The sequence below is a fragment of the Malurus melanocephalus genome, unplaced genomic scaffold, assembly GCF_030028575.1.
Source record: "Malurus melanocephalus ecotype Western Australia unplaced genomic scaffold, MMel_1.1 scaffold_956, whole genome shotgun sequence".
Taxonomy (NCBI): domain Eukaryota; kingdom Metazoa; phylum Chordata; class Aves; order Passeriformes; family Maluridae; genus Malurus; species Malurus melanocephalus.
In genome coordinates, this window is record NW_026624188.1 from 17,462 (window position 1) to 35,211 (window position 17,750).

The following is a 17,750-nucleotide window of genomic DNA, read 5'->3' on the forward strand; positions in this document are numbered from 1 at the left end:
GGGAAGGGAAGGGAAGGGAAGGGAAGGGAAGGGAAGGGGAAGGGGCGCTCCGGCCCTGCTGTGGTTTCATTGACTGCCAGCGGCACTCGGAGGTTGATTCAGAGTCACCTCAGGGACTCACACTGAGACTCAGCATGGCCTGGAATAGCTCCATGGTGCCTGACTGCCTCCCCCTGGCTCCCCTGCGCTCTCCCTCCCCGAATGGGATCCCTCAGAGGGCCAGGAGAGGCTCTACCCCAYGCCCAGCCCCCATCTCACATCCCACACTTCCAACACTTCAGGCTGGCTTTGCCAGACTCTTGGCAAAACAGCAGCTGGCTCTGGCGAGGATGTGGGCACGAGAGCTGCTCCAAGCTGGGCTGCACTGGGACAGCAGGCTGGGAAAGGGATCCTTCCTCTCTGTTCCACACTGTGAAGCCATGTCTGGSTCCTGTGCCCAGTGTGGGCTCTCCAGTACAGAGACAATGAGCACAAATCAAAATACAGGAATTTCCCTAAGGAATTTCCCCTTAAATATTTTCAAATATATACATTTTTATTATGAAAGTGGCCAAACACTGGATCAGGTCACCCACTGAGGTTTCAGTCTCCAGCTCTGAGATATTCAAAACGCAACTGGCCATGGTCCTGAACACCCTGCTTGAGTTCACCCTGCTTTCAGCATGGTTGKGATTAGAGGATCTCCAGTGGGGATTTCAGTCATTCCACAGGCTCTCACCAACATCTCACTCACACTCCCTGGCAGTGTCCAAAGCCAGGCTGGACAGGGCTTGGAGCACCCTGGGATAGTGGGAAGTGTCCCTGCCCATGGCAGGGGTGGGATGAGCTGAGCTTTAAGATCCCTTCCCACCCAGCCCAATGTGTGATTTTGTGATTTTCTTTAATCACTAAAGTAATGATTCCATGGAGAAAACAGAGCTACCACCTCTTTTCCCCAAAAGAAAAGGAGTTCCAAGAATGGTAGTCCCAGAATGAGAAAGTTCAAAAGTGCTCTGCAGACTCGCAGCAGGGAGCAGCTGCCATCCACCCTGTGCCCACACCTCACTTCCATCCAAAGCCACCCARGCAGAGGCTGTTTCTGGATGCAGGACCCCTTTCACAGCCCGACAGCAGGCCAGCTCTTCCCACCAGCTCTTCCCACGGGTGGAAGCAGCAGCTCCCTGCTAAGAGCAGAGAGATGGGGGGAAATCAAATCCATAAATTTAAGGGGACGTGATGTACCAGTGCCCTCTGCTGCTGACAGATTTTATTCCCTGACTGAACAAAACCCCGAGGGCTCAGGAAGCCCACTCCAAACTCTTGCTGCCAAGTGGTAACAGCACTGCTCAGCTCCAGGTTTGTGTCTGTGCCAGCAGCTCGAGAGCAGGGAGCATATGACAAATGGCAGCACTTCCAGGCTCACACAGCACTGGGAAGCAGCAGGGAGGGAGCCACGCTTGGSTGGCTCTGGCTCAGTGGGATCACAGCCTGCACAACTCCTCACAGCCCCCTGCAGCAATAYCCCCCACACATTGCCTTGTTGGAGGACTCACCCTGAACCTGGGCATTCAGCTTCTCCAGGTCCTGCTCTGTCATGTGGGAAAATCTGCAGTTGGACCCAAAATCACACTGTCCTAGAATGAAATTGTGAGATTTGAAAACTCAGTTTGAATTTCAAAATTCTCTAGGTTGGATATTTGGAAATATTTTTTTACAGAAAGGGTTGTAAAGCATTGGGATGGGCTGCCCAAAGATGTGGTGTGGTCACCCACCCTGGAAGTGTTCAAAAAACGCATGGATGTGACATGGTTTARCAGTGAACATGGTGGTGCTGGGCTGATGCTTGGACTTGGTGATCTTAAAGGTCTTTTCCAACTTCATTGATTCTGGGAAAAGCCATGSAGTTCCATGAGAGGACCCACATGAGGTCCTTATGCAGGCAAACCCAGCTCCATCACACCTGATGCCAGACACAGGCTCGAATCCTTTCCTCCAGCCTTGGGCTGGCTCTGGAAGGAGCTGCTGGAGCCCAGGYATTCATTTCCACCTCAGAACACCTCACCTGTTTGCAGAAACTTCCGACAAGGTTTCTTGGTTTGCTCCTCCTGCAGGATTGCAGCAGCATCTGGGAAGACATGGGATGAGCCCAGGTAAAGATCCTGAGCACAGMAGAATCCCACAAATTTCCCATATTCCCAGGTCAGGAGCCAGCAGRAAGCAGAGGGACACCCATGCAATGCTTTCACAGCCAGTGTAACCCATYCCCAGCCCATTCCTCAGGCTGGCACTAACACACCTGGCACTGTGCACTGAGACATGGCAGGGCCACACACGAGGGCTTTACCTCAGAGACTGCTGGAGGCAGCAGCATCAAGTGCACAATTCACAGGCACTCAGAGTGCATAAACTGATTTATTTTTCATTCCCACTCCCCCACCTCATCCATCACCTCCCCAATCCCAGGAAGGGAGTGGCAGACCCACCTCGGAATAAGTCGTACCAGACCCTCTTYGCCCGGAGATGCTGCACTCCATTGAGGTGTTTCTTCCTGTTGTGCAGGTTGTCCTGGAAGGACCTGTCACAGTAGTCACAGAAGTACCTTTTTCCCATCTTAGGTCCTGGCAGAGCAGCATCAGCACGGGCTGGAATCAGCAGGCAGCTCCTCGGCGCCCAGCCATGGGAACGGAGGATGCAGGATTTACAGTGCCTGCTTCCAACAGAGGAGAACTCAAATCACTTTGGGTTGGCAGACAGAAAGAGGTGAGACCCAACAGTTTATATCCTTGTCCATCACACACTGCTGGGGCAGGATCTGCTGCCTCTGCATGGCAGAAAAGGCATGGATCTGCATTCATCTCTGTCACTCGAAGCAGCAACAGCTYTGCCAGAAGGATTCTCCTTCCTCAAATTCAGACCACAACAGAGACCCCAGAGTGCCAAAAGCTCCAGGAAAAGTGCAGCACAAACCCTCCCAGGTGCAAACAGGAGGAGCTGCAGGTCCTGTGAACRTTTGACCACAACCTCACGAGCTGACACACAAGAAGAAGGAAATCCCTCCGTGTCCATCTCTACAAGGTAAGGAAGAAACTCWGCAAAGCCATTTATTTTATCCTCAAAGATAAACTAAAAGCTGATCTCACCTGTCCTGCAGGTGGGAAGSTGCATTACAAACCCTACAGGACATATTTCCTGCAATCCACCAAGCCACCTGTTTTTCCCTGTACAGTCATGGATTGCTCTCCTCATCCTCCCCAGCCCATGGCACTGAGGTGTGTCTGCTCCCAGTACAGCGTTAAGATCACAACAGAATTTGGTGTKCTGGGTCTGAATGTGAGATCAGCTTGTGTTTTCTCCTTCAGGCACCCGTCCCCATCGGATTCCCTGCTGGAGGAGACACCCTGAAGGAGCTGCAAGCTCTCTCCTGAGGGGTATCAAGGTACCTGAAGAATGGCAAAGATGGATGGACTGGGAGATAAACTCCATAAGCAATTCTCCAGGTTTTGACACTTTGACAGCCGAGTGCATTTAAAAAATAGCACAGAGACCAGCATGAGAAATGAAGATTTTGTAAATAAACAGCTCCAGAATCAATCACAGCCTCCCCTAGCCAGTTCCTCCAGCAGGAAGAGCAGAGCACMAGGCAATCCCTCCGAGCCCAGCATGCCCAGCTCAGGGCTGCCAAGCCTCCTGCCAGACATCCATCCCAGCAGGAGCACCTGCATTCCCTTCCCTCCCTGCTCCCAAAAACTGCGGCTTCAAATTCACACCACTGGAAATCTCCGAGGCTTCACACCACAAGTTAAAGCAAAGCTGCCTTGGATGGGAAGACCACCTGAGATTTTTTAAATTGGATTGAAAAGCTCCACATTGAAGGTAAAATATTCAGATATTCCAAGTGAACTGGAAATGTTGTGCTGAGGCTCTTTCCTTGGTGGGTGAGGGCTGCCCACACCCCGGCCGTGCACTGGGACCCCAATCCCCCCGAGCTCTGGGCTGATCCCAGCTCAGCTCTGTAGGGCTTGAGGTCTCAAATTGTCCCACTCCAGCCCAAGAATCCAAACCCAAGTGCTGCTTAATGGGCATGGAGCCACAAATTCCCTCTTTGCATCCCTGAGCTCTGCAGCACTGTGGTGGGGCTGCTGGAATTCACGGGGAACATGTCTGGCCCAGGGTCTGCCTTTAAACACTGAAAAATCCCCGTTCCACATTTATTTCACAGTCTCCCAAAGTTCCTGGTGACACAAAAAGCTCCCTGTCTCAGCTGCTGGCTCCTGCAYTCCATCTCTGCAGAAGAGAATGCTGCAAACAGGGAAAACAAATGAGATTCTGCAGTGGTCCCACACAAGTTTCCAGAGATCTCCCAGGGAATTGTGCCTGCGGAAGCCCAGCAGCAGCCAGCCTTTGAAATCGTATTTCAAACTTTCTCTTTCATCACCCCGACAGCAATAATTGCAGAAGCTCCTTCCCCCTCCTCCCTCAACAACCAGGGCAGAAAGYTCCTACAGATTCCAGACAGGCAGATCCCACACCCCACGGCTGCCTGCTCCCAAATGCTCCAAGCAGTTCCCTTTGCAGGGGACAGACAGAATGTAAAAAGCAATTAGAGGAGTATCAGATCCTCCCTGAGATTTCCCCCTTCAGGGATTAGACCCAACACTTATTCCCATCTTTTCAAGGATTCCACTGCCTGGATACCTTGCTGGGCTCTGCCAACTCTCTGCAGCACCAGCACTCCCCAGCGCTCTGCGAGTCCGGAGGAATAAAAAGCTGCTTCTGAGCAGCACCAACCTATTTCCATCTCCCCAAACGGCTCCAGCAGTAAACAAAGAGCATTATTCAGCTGAAAACAGAGATGGTTCCTAATTAAATCCATCTTAGTCATTATGAAATAATTGTAGCCRTTCCATAAAGAACTGCCTCAGCCTGGCTGTTTCCTCTCAGCATCTCCAGCCCCTGATATGCAACCGAATCAGGGCACTCAGACCTGGACCCACCGCAGCCATAAACACTTCCAGCCAGGCTCTGTGCCAGCTTAAAAGTCTTTCTGAATAAATGCAAATACAAGAAAAAAATAGCAAAACAACAACCCGGGACTTTGTATTGTGTGAAAGTATAACAATAATACTCCTGCAGCCTAGTTGGGTGAGCAATATCCCRTTGTGAGGCACCTCCAAGGTGCTTGGGACAGCTCCAGCTGACATCTCCTGTGCACCATCCCACATCTTCCCTTCTCCAGCTGCTGCCAGAACACTCCAYGCTGCTCTGGATCAGCTGCAGATTTTATCTGAGACTTGGGGGGTGTTTCACCGGGCTGAGGGAGGAAGGTGACCCCGGCAGGGGCACAGACTCCTCTTTGTCAGAGGAGAGGTGCTGCTCTCCACATCGAACCCCGGGAGGTGCTGCTGGGCCTYGACCTCAATTTCCTGCATTCTCACAGCCCAGGCTCGGGGCCATCCCAGCCACTTTGGATATCCAGGCAGTGTGAATTAATGAAATCCAAGTGTCAGGCTCATGATACTCAGCTGCCAATTTAAATGGGCTCAGATCTGCAGGGAGACTCAGAATGGCAGCAGAATGCTTGCCAATGACAGAGGCACAGATCCTGCTTTCCATTACACCCAGAGGAAATCATGGACTGGGCTGGGTGGAGGCCTCAGCTCATCCAATCCTGCCCCTCCCATGGCAGGGACACCTCTCACTGTCCCAGGCTGCTCCAAACCCCAATGTCCAGCCTGGCCTTGGGCACTGCCAGGGATCCAGGGGCAGCCACAGCTTCTCTGGGCACCAAGGCCAGGGCCTCCCCACCATCCCAGGGAAGGATTTCTTCTCAACACCCAATCTAACCCTGCCCTCTGGCACTGGGAAGCCATTCCCCCTTGTTCTATCACAGGATCACAGAATGGTTTGGGTTAGAAAGRACCTTAAAGCTGATCTTGTCCCACACCCCCGCCACTGGAAACAGAGCTYGATTTGGGATTAACACCAACCTGACCATACACAAACCATCCTGGTGACAGCAATTTAGGGCTGCTGGGGAGATCTGTCTTAGATAATCCTGAGCAGTTAYAYATGACAAACAACAAYTGAGCTTTTCTGAYCTCTGCTCTCTGGTGAGMAGGAAMAGGACCCAGGAAAYGGCTGCYAGAGCTCCAGGGATGCACAGGGGGGACTTTTGGGGGGTCTGGGCAAGGACAGGGGTTGGACTGGATGATCYCTGTGGGTCCTTCCCACTAGGGATCCTCTGGGACTCCAGAGGGATAACATTTCACACACAAATGTGCCAGGCAAGTTCAGCACAAGCCTTGCCCTAACCCAGAAAATCCCACGAATCTCCACAGTCACTGCATGAGGGAACAAATATAAATAAATCAGGGGAAATCACTCTGCAGCCAGCCAGACCTTGTGCTACTTCTGAGTGGGTGAGACAAACAAAACAACAGAGCAGCGTCACTTGAGGGTCTGCTCTGGAATTCCATGCAGATAACTCGTTTAACAACGGCCCTGCGGGGGAACAGCTTCAGTGTTAGGATTCCCCTGCCTCCTTCTTGTCTGTCCTGCCTATCTAAATCCAAATTTACCTTTCTCTCCCATCCGTGCTGGAGGCACCCGGGGCTGCTCTGCCCTCACTGAGGTTAAACAGAGAGAAACACGAAGAGAGTGCAGCAAATGGGAACATTCCCTCTTCTATTCTGCCACATGGGGCCATGTTCCACTCTTCCCGAGGCCTCTGCAGCAGCTGTCAGAGCTCCTCTGGCACAGGCACAGGGTGCCCAGAGAAGCTGTGGCTGCCCCTGGATCCCTGGCAGTGTCCAAGGCCMGGCTGGACAYKGGGGCTTGGAGCACCCTGGGACAGTGGAAGATGGATAGATGGTGGAACTGGGTGATCTTTAAAGTCTCTTCTAAAAAAAMCATTCCATGACTCCATGAATTACGAGCCCCTCTCCCACTCCCCCGACACTGACACAAACCACCCTCTGCAACCCCAAACTACAGAAAATCCTCTCTCACCGACCCTCCGGGGGCTGAGCTGAGGGCAGTGACCTCAATCCCTTTCCAGTCCCTGTCACCCTTGGCCGGACGCCCGGATAGGGCAGGGTAGGGGTGGCCGGGGTGTCTCTGCCCCCTCAGTCCCGCCGCCCCACGGCCCCAGCCCCGCACGAAGCCGGGCAGAGACCCCGGGGCTGCCCAGCCGAGGTCACTGAGGGGAAGAGGGGAGGGACGGGACGAAGCTTCGCCCCTTGGCCGAGCGGTACTCAGAGGGACTCCTCACGGGACCCTCGCACGGGGCCTTTACAGAAACCCGCGGCCCAAACCCGCCCCCAGCCGCGCTCACCCACCTCCGGCCAGGCCCGCGCCGCACCGCCTACAACTCCCACAATACCCCACGGCAGGGACGCATGCGCAGGACACACATGGCACGCAGCGCGGCCTACAACTCCCAGCATGCCACACGGGCACCTGGCACCGCGTTCGGATTACAGGGCACCGCCTACATCCCCCAGCAGCCCCCGCGGTGCGGCGCAGGCGCGGTGCGCGGGGCTAAGATGGCGCTGCTGCGGCAGGTCTATGGGTCGCTGTTCCGCCGCACCTCCACGTTCGCGCTGTCGGTCGTGCTGGGCGCCGTGATCTTCGAGCGCGCCTTCGACCAGGGCGCGGACGCGCTCTTCGAGCACCTCAACGAGGGGGTAAGGGCTGTGTAAGGCCCCGCTGGGGCCGCCCGGACGCGGGCCCAGCGCTGAAGGTCAGGCCGGCCCCGCTGGGCCCCTCCCGGGCCGCGCTCCAGCAGCCCCGAGCCCGCGGCTCGGCCCCGGGGCTCGCTGAGGGTCAGCGCGGCTCGGCCCCGCCTGCGGGGGCTCCACGGCTGTCGCGGCACTCGGTGGTCGGGGCTTTGGGGTGTCCTTGAGCTTCTCGAGGTGTTAGGAAGGGGCGTGCAAGGCGGTGGGGAGCGGGAGGGGTAAAAGGAGCTTGTTTTATGCTCTGTAGTGCCCGGTCTTGGCCGATCTGCGCTTGAAAGAGGGAGGGGATAAGGGCTGGTGGCCTCGGCTGTCCCCAGTTAACCTTGGGTGAAAGGGGTCAAGTCGTCCTTAGGTTCCTAAGTACAGCAGCGATGGGATAATGACTGCAGGATATTGCGTTAGGCGCGGGGGAGAGCTCAGAGCCTCTTGCTGCGCCTAAAGGGACCCCAGGAGAGCTGGAGAGGGATTGGGGATGGAAGGACAGGACACAGGGAATGGCTTCCCAGTGCCAGAGGGCAGGGATGGATGGGATATTGGGAAGGAATTGTTCCCTGGGAGGGTGGGSAGGCCCTGGCACAGGGTGCCCAGAGAAGCTGTGGCTGCCCCTGGATCCCTGGCAGTGTCCAAGGCCAGGCTGGACATTGGGGCTGGGAGCAGCCTGGGACAGTGGGAAGTGTCCCTGCCCATGGCAGGGGTGGCACTGGATGAGCTGTAAGGTCCCTTCCAACACAAACCATCCCATAATTCTGTGAATAGAATTGTTCTGTGCATCCCTTAGGTGCAGGAGCAGAGCTGCCCTCTCCAGTATGTGTGGGAATTCTCCAGTATGTGTGCAGTGTCATTGGGATCCTCTAATCCAGAGGAGGAGAACAGGGGATGGGGAATGTCTGCAGCTTCCTCCCTGTCCRGACTAAAAGCCAGGAGACCCCATGTGCCTCCCCCTGTCCCCTGCATCCAGTAGAGGACTCCCTCACCCCCTTCCCCGCCAGGATAACTTGCATCTTGGATTTTGTTATCCCAGCACCACTGTGAAGGTGCCTAAAAGTTCCTGGTTTTTTTTCCCTGTCTGTTTTGCACACAGAAACTGTGGAAACACATCAAGCACAAGTATGAGAACTGAGCAGCTCAGCAGCAGGAGCCAGCCTGGGGTGGCTGCAGGCACTGCAGGGATGGATTCGGCCTCCTGAGCCTCAGAATGGATTCCTGATGGAACAGCTCCGAGCCAGATCACATCAGCCACCTCCTGATACGATGTGAAGCCAGATGGACTCAAYGAGTTCTGCTGCTGTACTTGACTCACTGTGTTCAAATAAAACTCCTGGTCCTGTCTGGTGTCTGTGCRTTCACCTCACTCATCCTTTGGCCTCTGTGTGACTCCTCTTTCTCTAGGACGTGGAGGATCCTCAAAACCAGCCCTGTTCCTTAGTTCCAAGGCACTGTCAGGAATCACAATGGCCTAGAAATGTTTGAAAGCATTTAGCTGTGGTTTAGTGACAGCCTTTGGCTTTTGCCTGGGAAGGGTGAGGAGCTGTCTGCTTCCTCTGCTCTGTCCACAAAAAAGGGGCTTAAAATCGTTCACAGCATCGTCTGTAGCTCAGATTCGATGGAGCTGCCTGGCCTGGTCCCTTTCAGAGCTGCAGGTGCTATTGCAGCCCTGCTCTACCAGGGAGGAATCTGCTCTGCCCTGTGAGCAGSCTGGGGTGTGCCCAGCACTGCTGGGCTGAGAACGGGATCCTGTTGAACTTTTATCTCATCCAAAACCTGCTGAGAGGAGATGTGGATCCCTTTCCTAATTATTCCTGTGCCTTTTGGCTCCTCACAGGGCTCGAGGAGCAGAAGTGATGCCAAGTTTGTGGGGCACAACCTTCATACCTGGTCCAAGGGAAGCTGCTGGGAACACCGGTTCCCCCAGCAGTCATGGAATGGTTTGGATGGGAAGGAACCTTAAAAGATCATCCAGTTCCTCCCCCCCTGAACCTTCTCTTGTCCTCGGCAGAACCATTCCCTTCTCCCTGAAGAGCCCASCCCTGCCAAACACCTTTCTACACGGGAAGGGCTATTTGGGCACTGCCTGGTATCCTGACTCAGTTAATTCCTCAGCTCTCAGGTGGCTGGAGGGAGATCTGGCTGAGTAACTCCTTCTCYTCCCACTTTCCCAGCCCAGCAGCCTCATCTGTTCCTCCTCACTCTTCTCACTAATCCAGAGGAATTTCAGCAAGGCTGAGGTAGAGCCCATTAGAGCTGTGCTCGCAGCAGCTTTGTTGGGTTTGCAAACGAGTGCCAGGGGGGTAAAATATTTACTCTGAGAACACAACGAGCACTTAAACSCTGGGCTTGTGTTTTTGGAGCCAAACCCAACTCCAGTCCCAGCTGTGCTTTATGGACATGGTTAAGAGGAAGGTTTAAGCTTTCCTGGGACAATCCCATCCCACAGAGTGCCAGCTCCTGTGCTGTGCTGCCGTTCCACATCAGCTCTGGCTGAGCAGCTCAGAGAGAGCTGCAGGCTGAATRCAGGATGAGGGGACAGCCCTGCAGTGGGCAGCAGGGAGGGGCTGAAGCCATCGGTGCAGAGAGGGAGAGCTGCAGGAGAGCAGCATTATCCCAGCAGGGGATTTCCCTGGATACAGCATTTGGAGATGCTGGTAAATGTAATTCCYTTTTCTGTGCCTGTCATTGGGAGGTTTGGGCAGCACTGATAGGCAGAGAAAAATCTCCTCCTCGGGCCACTCAGGACTTGCTCACATTTCATGGCAGTGGCTGCTGTGCTGCGTTTCTGCYTCTCTGCAAACGGCCCCACAGCAGCTCCAAGCACATCGCTGCCCTCTGCACAACACCAGGCACCAGGGTATGAGTCTGTGGACCTTACTACCACCTTACCACCACCCCACTGCTCCTGCAGCACTGGCATTGCCCTGGAGCACAGCCCACTGCCGATTTTCTCACTGCGGGGGTGACAGTCACAGGCACTGCTGCAGTACTAGAAAACACAGCTTGGTGGGGAGATGGCACYCAGGGCACATTAACCAGTTAATTAACCAAACAAAGCCTAATTGGACACCAGGAAGTTCATCAATACTGTCTACAAGAGCCTAAAAATAACAACTTAAACATCTATATCTTTTATTTGTACCATCTGTTTTCAGAGGCCTCACTTAAGGGACAGAAATCCRTAAGGTCTTACTCACCTGAACCCCTGTGGGTCTGTCAGCAGTGGGAACAGCCTGAGCCTCTCCCTACCAGCACAGAGCTGTGCATGGGAGGATTAGGYGGAGAGCAGGGAAAGGTTCTTCTGTCCCCAGAGGGTGCTGGGCACTGCCCAGGCTCCCCAGGGARCAGGCYCAGCCCCMAGGCTGCCAGGGATGCACAGGGTGGRATTGTTTGGGGGTCTGGGCAGAGCCAGGGGTTGGACTCATGATCCCTGTGGGTCCCTTCCAGCTTGGGACAATTTGTGACTCCAGTTCAGGATAAGGCATTTCCATGGAGGCCGTGCCCTCAGAGCTGCCCACTCCAGGGTGGGCAGAGAGGGTGCAAGGAGCCAGTAGGAAAATAAAACTCTGCAGATTATAAATAGTACAAAAGGGCAGGAATGGCTGGGGCAGCCTGTGCCATGTATTGGGTGCAGCCACTGGCACACACAGTCAGAGCACAGCTCCTTCCTGGGAATGGGCAGTGCTCCCACAGGGAATGTGGGTCCATGTGAGCCGAGGTGCTGGGTATTGCACACAACATCAGTCCCCTGAGCAAAGGGAATGCCAGGGAAATTCCAAGGAAATTCCAAGAGCTTCCTCTTGGGCAGGGGATCCCTCAGGAAGGGATCATGCCCTTGCTGCGCTTCCTGTCGGCCATGGCCCGGCGGTTGTGGTTGGCTCTTGTGCTTTTGTTTGCTTCCTTCTTCCTCCGCTCCTGCACCGTCTCCCGGTTCTGCCCGTGGCCCTTGGCGTTCCCAACAACRGCAGAGCTGTCGTGCTTGTGCCTGGGGGACACAGAGAAAGGACATCACAASAGGCACACTGCACAGCTGGGGACAGAATCCCAGATCCCAGCAAACACCRGGGTGGGAGGCATTCAACCCTCAGGCTCTCACAGCATCCCAGGAGCAGCATCAGCCACACCATGACTGTGTTCTCTGACACACTGAGCCCATCAGCTGAAAACAGCTACGAAACTGTCCCAAAATCCCTGTGGGAGCTGCTGGAGCTCTGGAAGTGATGCTCTCCAAGATCCCATCTTGCACAGGGCTCTGCTGCTTGGATCAACAGGATACGGGGGAATGGCTTTATGCTGAAAAAAGGGARATTCAGATTGGGTATTGGGAAGGAATTGTTCCCTGGGAGGGTGGGAAGGCCCTGGCACAGGGTGCCCAGAGAAGCTGTGGCTGCCCCTGGATCCCTGGCAGTGTCCAAGGCCAGGCTGGACATTGGGGCTGGGAGCAGCCTGGGACAGTGGGAGGTGTCCCTGCACATGGCAGGGGTGGGATGGGATGGCCTTGAGGTCCCTTCCCACCCAAACCACTCCTTGATTCCATGACATGCCTACCCTATTCAATGGGACAAAACAACCAGCAGAGAGTAAAAGGTGGGTGTGCAAGTTGAGCCCACTGTGGTAGGATCCTGACACACAGAAATGTCAGAGAGCAGAATTCCAATTCTGCAGAGCCAGAGGGAGATCCCTGCTTACCCCTTCCTGGCAAGGAATGCCTGGCGCCTGGCTTCAGCCCTCTCCCGCAGGACAGCCGGGTCCTGCACGAAGTGGTCCTGCAAGGAAGGGAGGGAAGAGGTCAGGAAACTCATCAGCTGGGTGCTGAGGGCTGGAGAGGAGGGGACTCTGTCGGGAACGGAGTCAATTCCTGGTTCATTGCCTCTGGAATGGTAGCAGGTACTCTGAACACATCACCTGGCACAAAACCTGCCTGCAAACCTTCCCACACCACAACTATTCCCAACCCATCCTGCCTTCAAACCTTCCCACACCACATTTCTATCCACAGAAATGGAGTGTCAGGGACCCTCAGAGTGCTCTGCTGGACTGGCTGGCTCCGGGATAAAGGGGATCAAAGCTCCCCACGGATGATGTGTCCCTGCCCCAGCAGCAGTSAAGAGCTGTCCTTGGGGACACGTCACAGCCCAGCAGCCACTGAACAGCCCCTGCTGCTTTTCAAAGGCTCCCTCTCTGAAACAGCAAATCTGCTCCAGATCACCTGCAGATGAAGCAGGGAAGAATTATGGTAAATCTTAATGCAACTCCAGCTAAATGTCACCTTTGTTCTTTCCTTTTCAGCTTCCTCTTCCTCCTCTTCATCCTCTTCCTCTGTCTCCYGTCCTTCCTCCTGTCCTTTAGGTCTCAAGACCTGAGGAATTGTGAATGGCCTGGGAATTAAGACACAAATAGTTAGAAAAGACACAGCCATAAACATTTCTCTTTTTGGTTTGAATTAYGTCTTTAAAAAATGAGAATCTAAAAATTTCATGGACTTCCATTTTCTGAAGGGAAAATATAGAGACCCAGGAATTCATGCTACATTCCTATGGGCAATTACCAAAACACATGCTCTTCACTGGGGAATGTTCACTATGAAGCTGTCACTGAAAATAACGAGTTAAAAAAAAACCAAAAACCCAACAACCCTGCAACCTCACAAGGAATTTCTGCACAGAAACAACTGTTTCCTTTGGGAAATGGGCATCCAGACACATCCAGCCACAAGGAAGCATAAAGGAGTAACCCTGGCTCAGCAGACAGAGAGCATCTGTTGGACAAGACAGAAACATCGATGCTCAGCCAGTGCCAGGCTCCAAACCCTGTGGGACTGGTCAGGGAGCCCCAGTTCCATTGCTGTGCCCCGGTTTCCTGCAGGGGGAAATCCCTGGAGAAATTCATCAGGCTTTATGAATCACCCTGGACAGGGAGGGCGAAGGGCCTGGGGGTGGAGGCAGAATTTACCACGTGCCTATAGTTCTTCTTTAATATAAATATGTGCCTGTGTTTAAATACCATTGGAATTCAGACCCATCATTCCACTACCAAAGAAATAAACGTTAAAAAAAAAAAAAAACGCCTTTGTTATTTCAAATCAGTAACATCCACTGTTTCTAGGGGCAGTGAGACCTGAAAGAGGGGGAAAAGACCTGGGTGCCACACTCTTACAGGCAAAACACAAAAAGGATTTAAATTGAAGCTTCACCATGCTTTAGGAGGGTAAAAAGGGACAAAAGGACCTCAAAGCTTCAATTTRGTTTGAGGTTAGGAATGGTGACATCCTCATAATGCACCAGAATTCAAAAGGCCACTTTCAGAAACGTTAAAGCAGCTTTTAAAGCACGTGTTTTCTAAAATAAATATTGTCCAGCCTCCATCCCCATTAACCCTTTGCTTCCCAGAATGAGCAGCTGTCAATCATGGTGCAGAGTGCTGCACAATCCATCAGGGATTCAATTCCAGCTGTCAGCACTCAGAGGGGCTTGGCAGGGAAAAGTCAGGCTGTAAAATTTCCCAAATTTCCAAGTTTTCCTTTGCTAACCAGCCATTTCAGGTCACCCAGCTCCACTGATTTTCCAAGCCATTTTTCCCTCCTGTGGGGTAATTTCTCTAAGAAATAGCACTGCAAGTTTGAAAACACTGGAAAACTTTCCTGTTGGATTTGCTGCTGAATTGAGGCAATGACTGAGTGAAAGCTCCCTACCCACAGAAGGGAGACCCAAAGCTTCCTCCCTGGACCTCACAATGAAAACAGAGAAAGGGCTGGTTTGAAGCTCTCACWGAGRAGGATTTCCCAGGTTTGTGGGAGCCARAGCATTCYRTGRTGATTCCCCYGAAGCTCCCTCCCTGCACACCACAGTGATAACAGARAAAGGKCTSGTTTGAAGCTCTCACRGAGRAGGATTTCCCAGGWTTGTGGGAGCCAGAGCATTCYGTGGTGATTCCCCYRAAGCTCCCTCCCCCTCCCCACAGCATTCACCTCCTGGAGATGAGCTCATCATCCGAGTCAGCGTCGTTTGCACCCACTTGGTTCCCATCATAGGTGTCATCGTACTCATCCTCGTAGTCCTCATAGCCCTGGGCATTCCCGGGCTGCAGGGGCAGCTCCTCCAGCACCACGCTGTACTGGCTGTAGCGCTCCCTCTGCTCCGTCACCAAACGCTTGTCGTTCACCAAACTTCGGGTCGTGTCCTTCTCCCTCCTGCAAGGGAACAGAGGTGAAAACCTTCCCCAGGAGCTGCTTTTCCCCCGTTGGTCAGGGGAAGGTGAAGCAGCCTCATCTCCAGTGCCACGAGCACTGCTTACCCACCCCTGCTGGTTTATAGATCGTGGAATGAGCTGGGTGGGAAGGGATCTTAAAGCTCATCTTGTTCCACCCTCACACCTYCCACTGTCCCAGGCTGCTCCCAGCCCCAACGTCCAGCCTGGCCTTGAGCACTGCCAGGGATCCAGGGGCAGCCACAGCTTCTCTGGGCACCCTGTGCCAGGGCCTCCCCACCCTCCCAGGGAACAATTCCTTCCTAATACCCAATCTAAATCTCCCCCTTTTCAGCAWAAAGCCATTTCCCCCTGTCCTGCCACTCCAGGCCCTTGTAAATGGTCTCTTTCCATCTTTCTTGTCATTCCTTTCAGGCCTTGGAAAGCCACTATTAGGTCATCTCAGAACCKTCTCTTCCCCAGGCTGTTCAATCCTGATCTTTTCAGCCTTTCCTCCCTCCCTCTGATCATCTTGGTGCCTCCTCTGGATTCACTCCAGCAGCTCCATGTCCTTCCTGTGCTGAGACCCCAGAGCTGCATGGAGGGATCCAGGTTGGATCATTTTTACAAGGGTTGTCTGGCCACTAAAAAAGAGTAGGAACTGGAGACCACCACAACATTTGAGACAGAGAATAAGCTTTCACAGGAGGCCTAAGGCAATTCTGTTCCAGATGAAACTTGGCCAAGGTGAACGGAGCWCAAAGGTGAGGGGAAAATTACAAATGTAGACAGGAAGAGCCAAAAAATGCCTRGTGCAGCAGGTGAGGATGAGAGCAAACACAAAAAAACCACCAAGGCAAAGAACAAAATAGTAGAGTGATTGTGATTGAACCTTTCAGAGCACTGTAAGGACTAATTTTTTAAATTTAGAAAGTAAATTATAGTCATTTTAAAGAAGGGAAGACCAAGAAACAGAGGGATTAAAAAGCAGCCGCTGAGTGTCTGAGCTGCAGAAGGATAAGCTCTSAAGTCCCATCTTTGCCACCAGCCAAGTACATATTTACAACAAAGCAACAAGGAATTCTGCCGTCCACATTCCCAGGACAACTGGCAGCCCCAGAAGTGCAGGAGGAGCCAGCATCAGTGGATCTCATCAGAGAAAGGACAGTCCAGAAAGGCAGTGACTCAGGAAGGGACAGACTTCAGGGATCCAGCAGCTCGATTTGCCTTTGCAGTCTCCCAACAAAGGAAGCTGACAGCCCGAGTGGCTCCCTCTCTGTGACTCAGTGGCTGCATTCAGCAGCACAGTGCCCTCCCAAGGGGGTGAGTTCAGCCCCCCCAGGATCCCTGGGATAACACCTCCTGTGGAATTCAGCTCAGGCTCAACCAAGCACTGTGTAATTGCTTCCTGTCCAGCTGGTCTGATGGCTGCACAGGAGCTGCACGAACCAACCCAGGCACCAATTCTAGGAGAAGACARGGACAGCTCCTCCAGCCCCATGGAGCTCAGGACACGCTCTGGCTTCAGGAGACACATTCAGCTAACAATGAGGGCACAGACAAATGCCATCACTTCTCAGGATCAGCAGAGTCTGTGTTGGCACATTCATTTCTTTGTGCTTGGTGCCCTCCTCACCCTGGCTGCATTTCTTTCTCAAGGACAGTCTCTGCCCTAATGTGCTGATGCTGAGAGTGGCCTGTGCAATGGGCCCAGCCTGCTCTGGCTCTTTAAGCACTATGGTGACATCAGGATTAGCAACAGCACCCTGAACACAGAGAATTCGGTGAGCAAAAGGTATTTATAAGGAGAAAAAAAGAAAAAATAAGTAATTCAATATTGAYACAATTCAAATCCCAAGCAGATCTCAAACTAAGCTTGGAGAGCCCTGTCACCCCAACACTGGYGTGAACCATCTGTGGAAAATCTACTGAAGAAGTGACACTTCCAGCATGGAAAGGAGACCATTTCATACTCATGGAATGTTAAATCCTGGAGACAAGGTACAGCAGCTTACCCTTGGATTCAGTGGGATATGGTCAACTTTGGGCACTGCTGAGGTTTAAAACCATTCAAACCACAGCTAATGTATCTGGAGTCCTGCAAAGTTTTCCAAATGTTCTGAAACAACGACACAGTCTGAGGGAGGCAAAAGACACCAGGAAGAGCAGCTGCAAGAGGATTATCCCAGGAGGTCACATAACTACAGCAGGAGAGAGGAAAACTTCTCCAGGAGTGATAGCACCACTGGGGAGGAGGCCCAGCTGGAGGGCAGAACTACAGGAGCAGACCCCAGAGCCCTGCTCAGGGATGATTTACAGCATCCAAAGCTCTCTGAGTGATCTGCAGAGGGAGCTCCGAGCAGGTTATTCCAGCCACAGAGACTCTGGGCTGAACTCGGTGCTCTCTGGCCTTGACCAGCTGCTGCAGCAAGGCTTTGGGAATCAGAGATAACACAGCACAGGGCAATGGGCATTGGGATAACCCAGCACACCTGTACAGTACAGGCTTTGGGAATCAGGGATAACCCAGAACACGGCAATGGGCATTGGGATAACCCAGCACATCTGTACAGTACAGGCTTTGGGAATCAGGGATAACCCAGAACAGGGCAATGGGCATTGGGATAACCCAGCACATCTGTACAGCACAGGCTTTGGGAATCAGGGATAACCCAGCACACCTGTACAGGATTTGGGAATCAGGGATAACACAGCACACCTGTACAGTACAGGCTTTGAGAATCAGGGATAACCCAGCACAACTGTAACAGGATTTGGGAATCAGGGATAACCCAGCACACCTGTACAGGATTTGGGAATCAGGGATAACCCAGCACACCTGTACAGGATTTGGGAATCAGG

General features: G+C 53.1%; 3 protein-coding genes across 6 annotated transcripts in view; 1 reads left to right on the plus strand and 2 right to left on the minus strand.

Moving 5' to 3' along the window:
* ZMAT5 (zinc finger matrin-type 5) overlaps nt 1-7,371 on the minus strand; it is a 14,979-nt gene extending 7,608 nt beyond the window's left edge. Inside the window, exons 1-4 of one of the 2 annotated variants that reach the window (XM_057386352.1) lie at nt 7,317-7,368; nt 2,463-2,686; nt 2,042-2,104; nt 1,533-1,613 (exon numbers count right to left, since the gene is read on the minus strand). In XM_057386352.1, the coding sequence (XP_057242335.1) occupies nt 1,533-1,613; nt 2,042-2,104; nt 2,463-2,589 (271 nt within the window). In that variant the 5' untranslated portion in view covers nt 2,590-2,686; nt 7,317-7,368. Of the gene's footprint in view, nt 1-1,532; nt 1,614-2,041; nt 2,105-2,462; nt 2,687-7,316 lie in introns of both variants that reach the window. The other variant, XM_057386353.1, reaches the window with a different exon arrangement.
* A 114-nt stretch (nt 7,372-7,485) lies between these two features.
* LOC130585738 (cytochrome b-c1 complex subunit 9) lies at nt 7,486-9,044 on the plus strand. The gene is made up of 2 exons (XM_057386354.1): nt 7,486-7,664; nt 8,797-9,044. Exons 1-2 carry the CDS (start codon nt 7,524-7,526, stop codon nt 8,833-8,835), a joined length of 180 nt encoding a protein of 59 aa, XP_057242337.1. The 5' UTR covers nt 7,486-7,523; the 3' UTR covers nt 8,836-9,044.
* Nucleotides 9,045-10,821: 1,777 nt separating this feature from the next.
* The window catches only part of ASCC2 (activating signal cointegrator 1 complex subunit 2), a 24,740-nt gene continuing 17,811 nt past the window's right edge, over nt 10,822-17,750 (minus strand). For all 3 annotated transcript variants that reach the window (XM_057386348.1, XM_057386349.1, XM_057386347.1), the window contains exons 16-19: nt 14,671-14,892; nt 12,973-13,081; nt 12,393-12,469; nt 10,822-11,688 (exon numbers count right to left, since the gene is read on the minus strand). In XM_057386348.1, the coding sequence (XP_057242331.1) occupies nt 11,520-11,688; nt 12,393-12,469; nt 12,973-13,081; nt 14,671-14,892 (577 nt within the window). In that variant the 3' untranslated portion in view covers nt 10,822-11,519. The remainder of the gene's footprint in view (nt 11,689-12,392; nt 12,470-12,972; nt 13,082-14,670; nt 14,893-17,750) is intronic.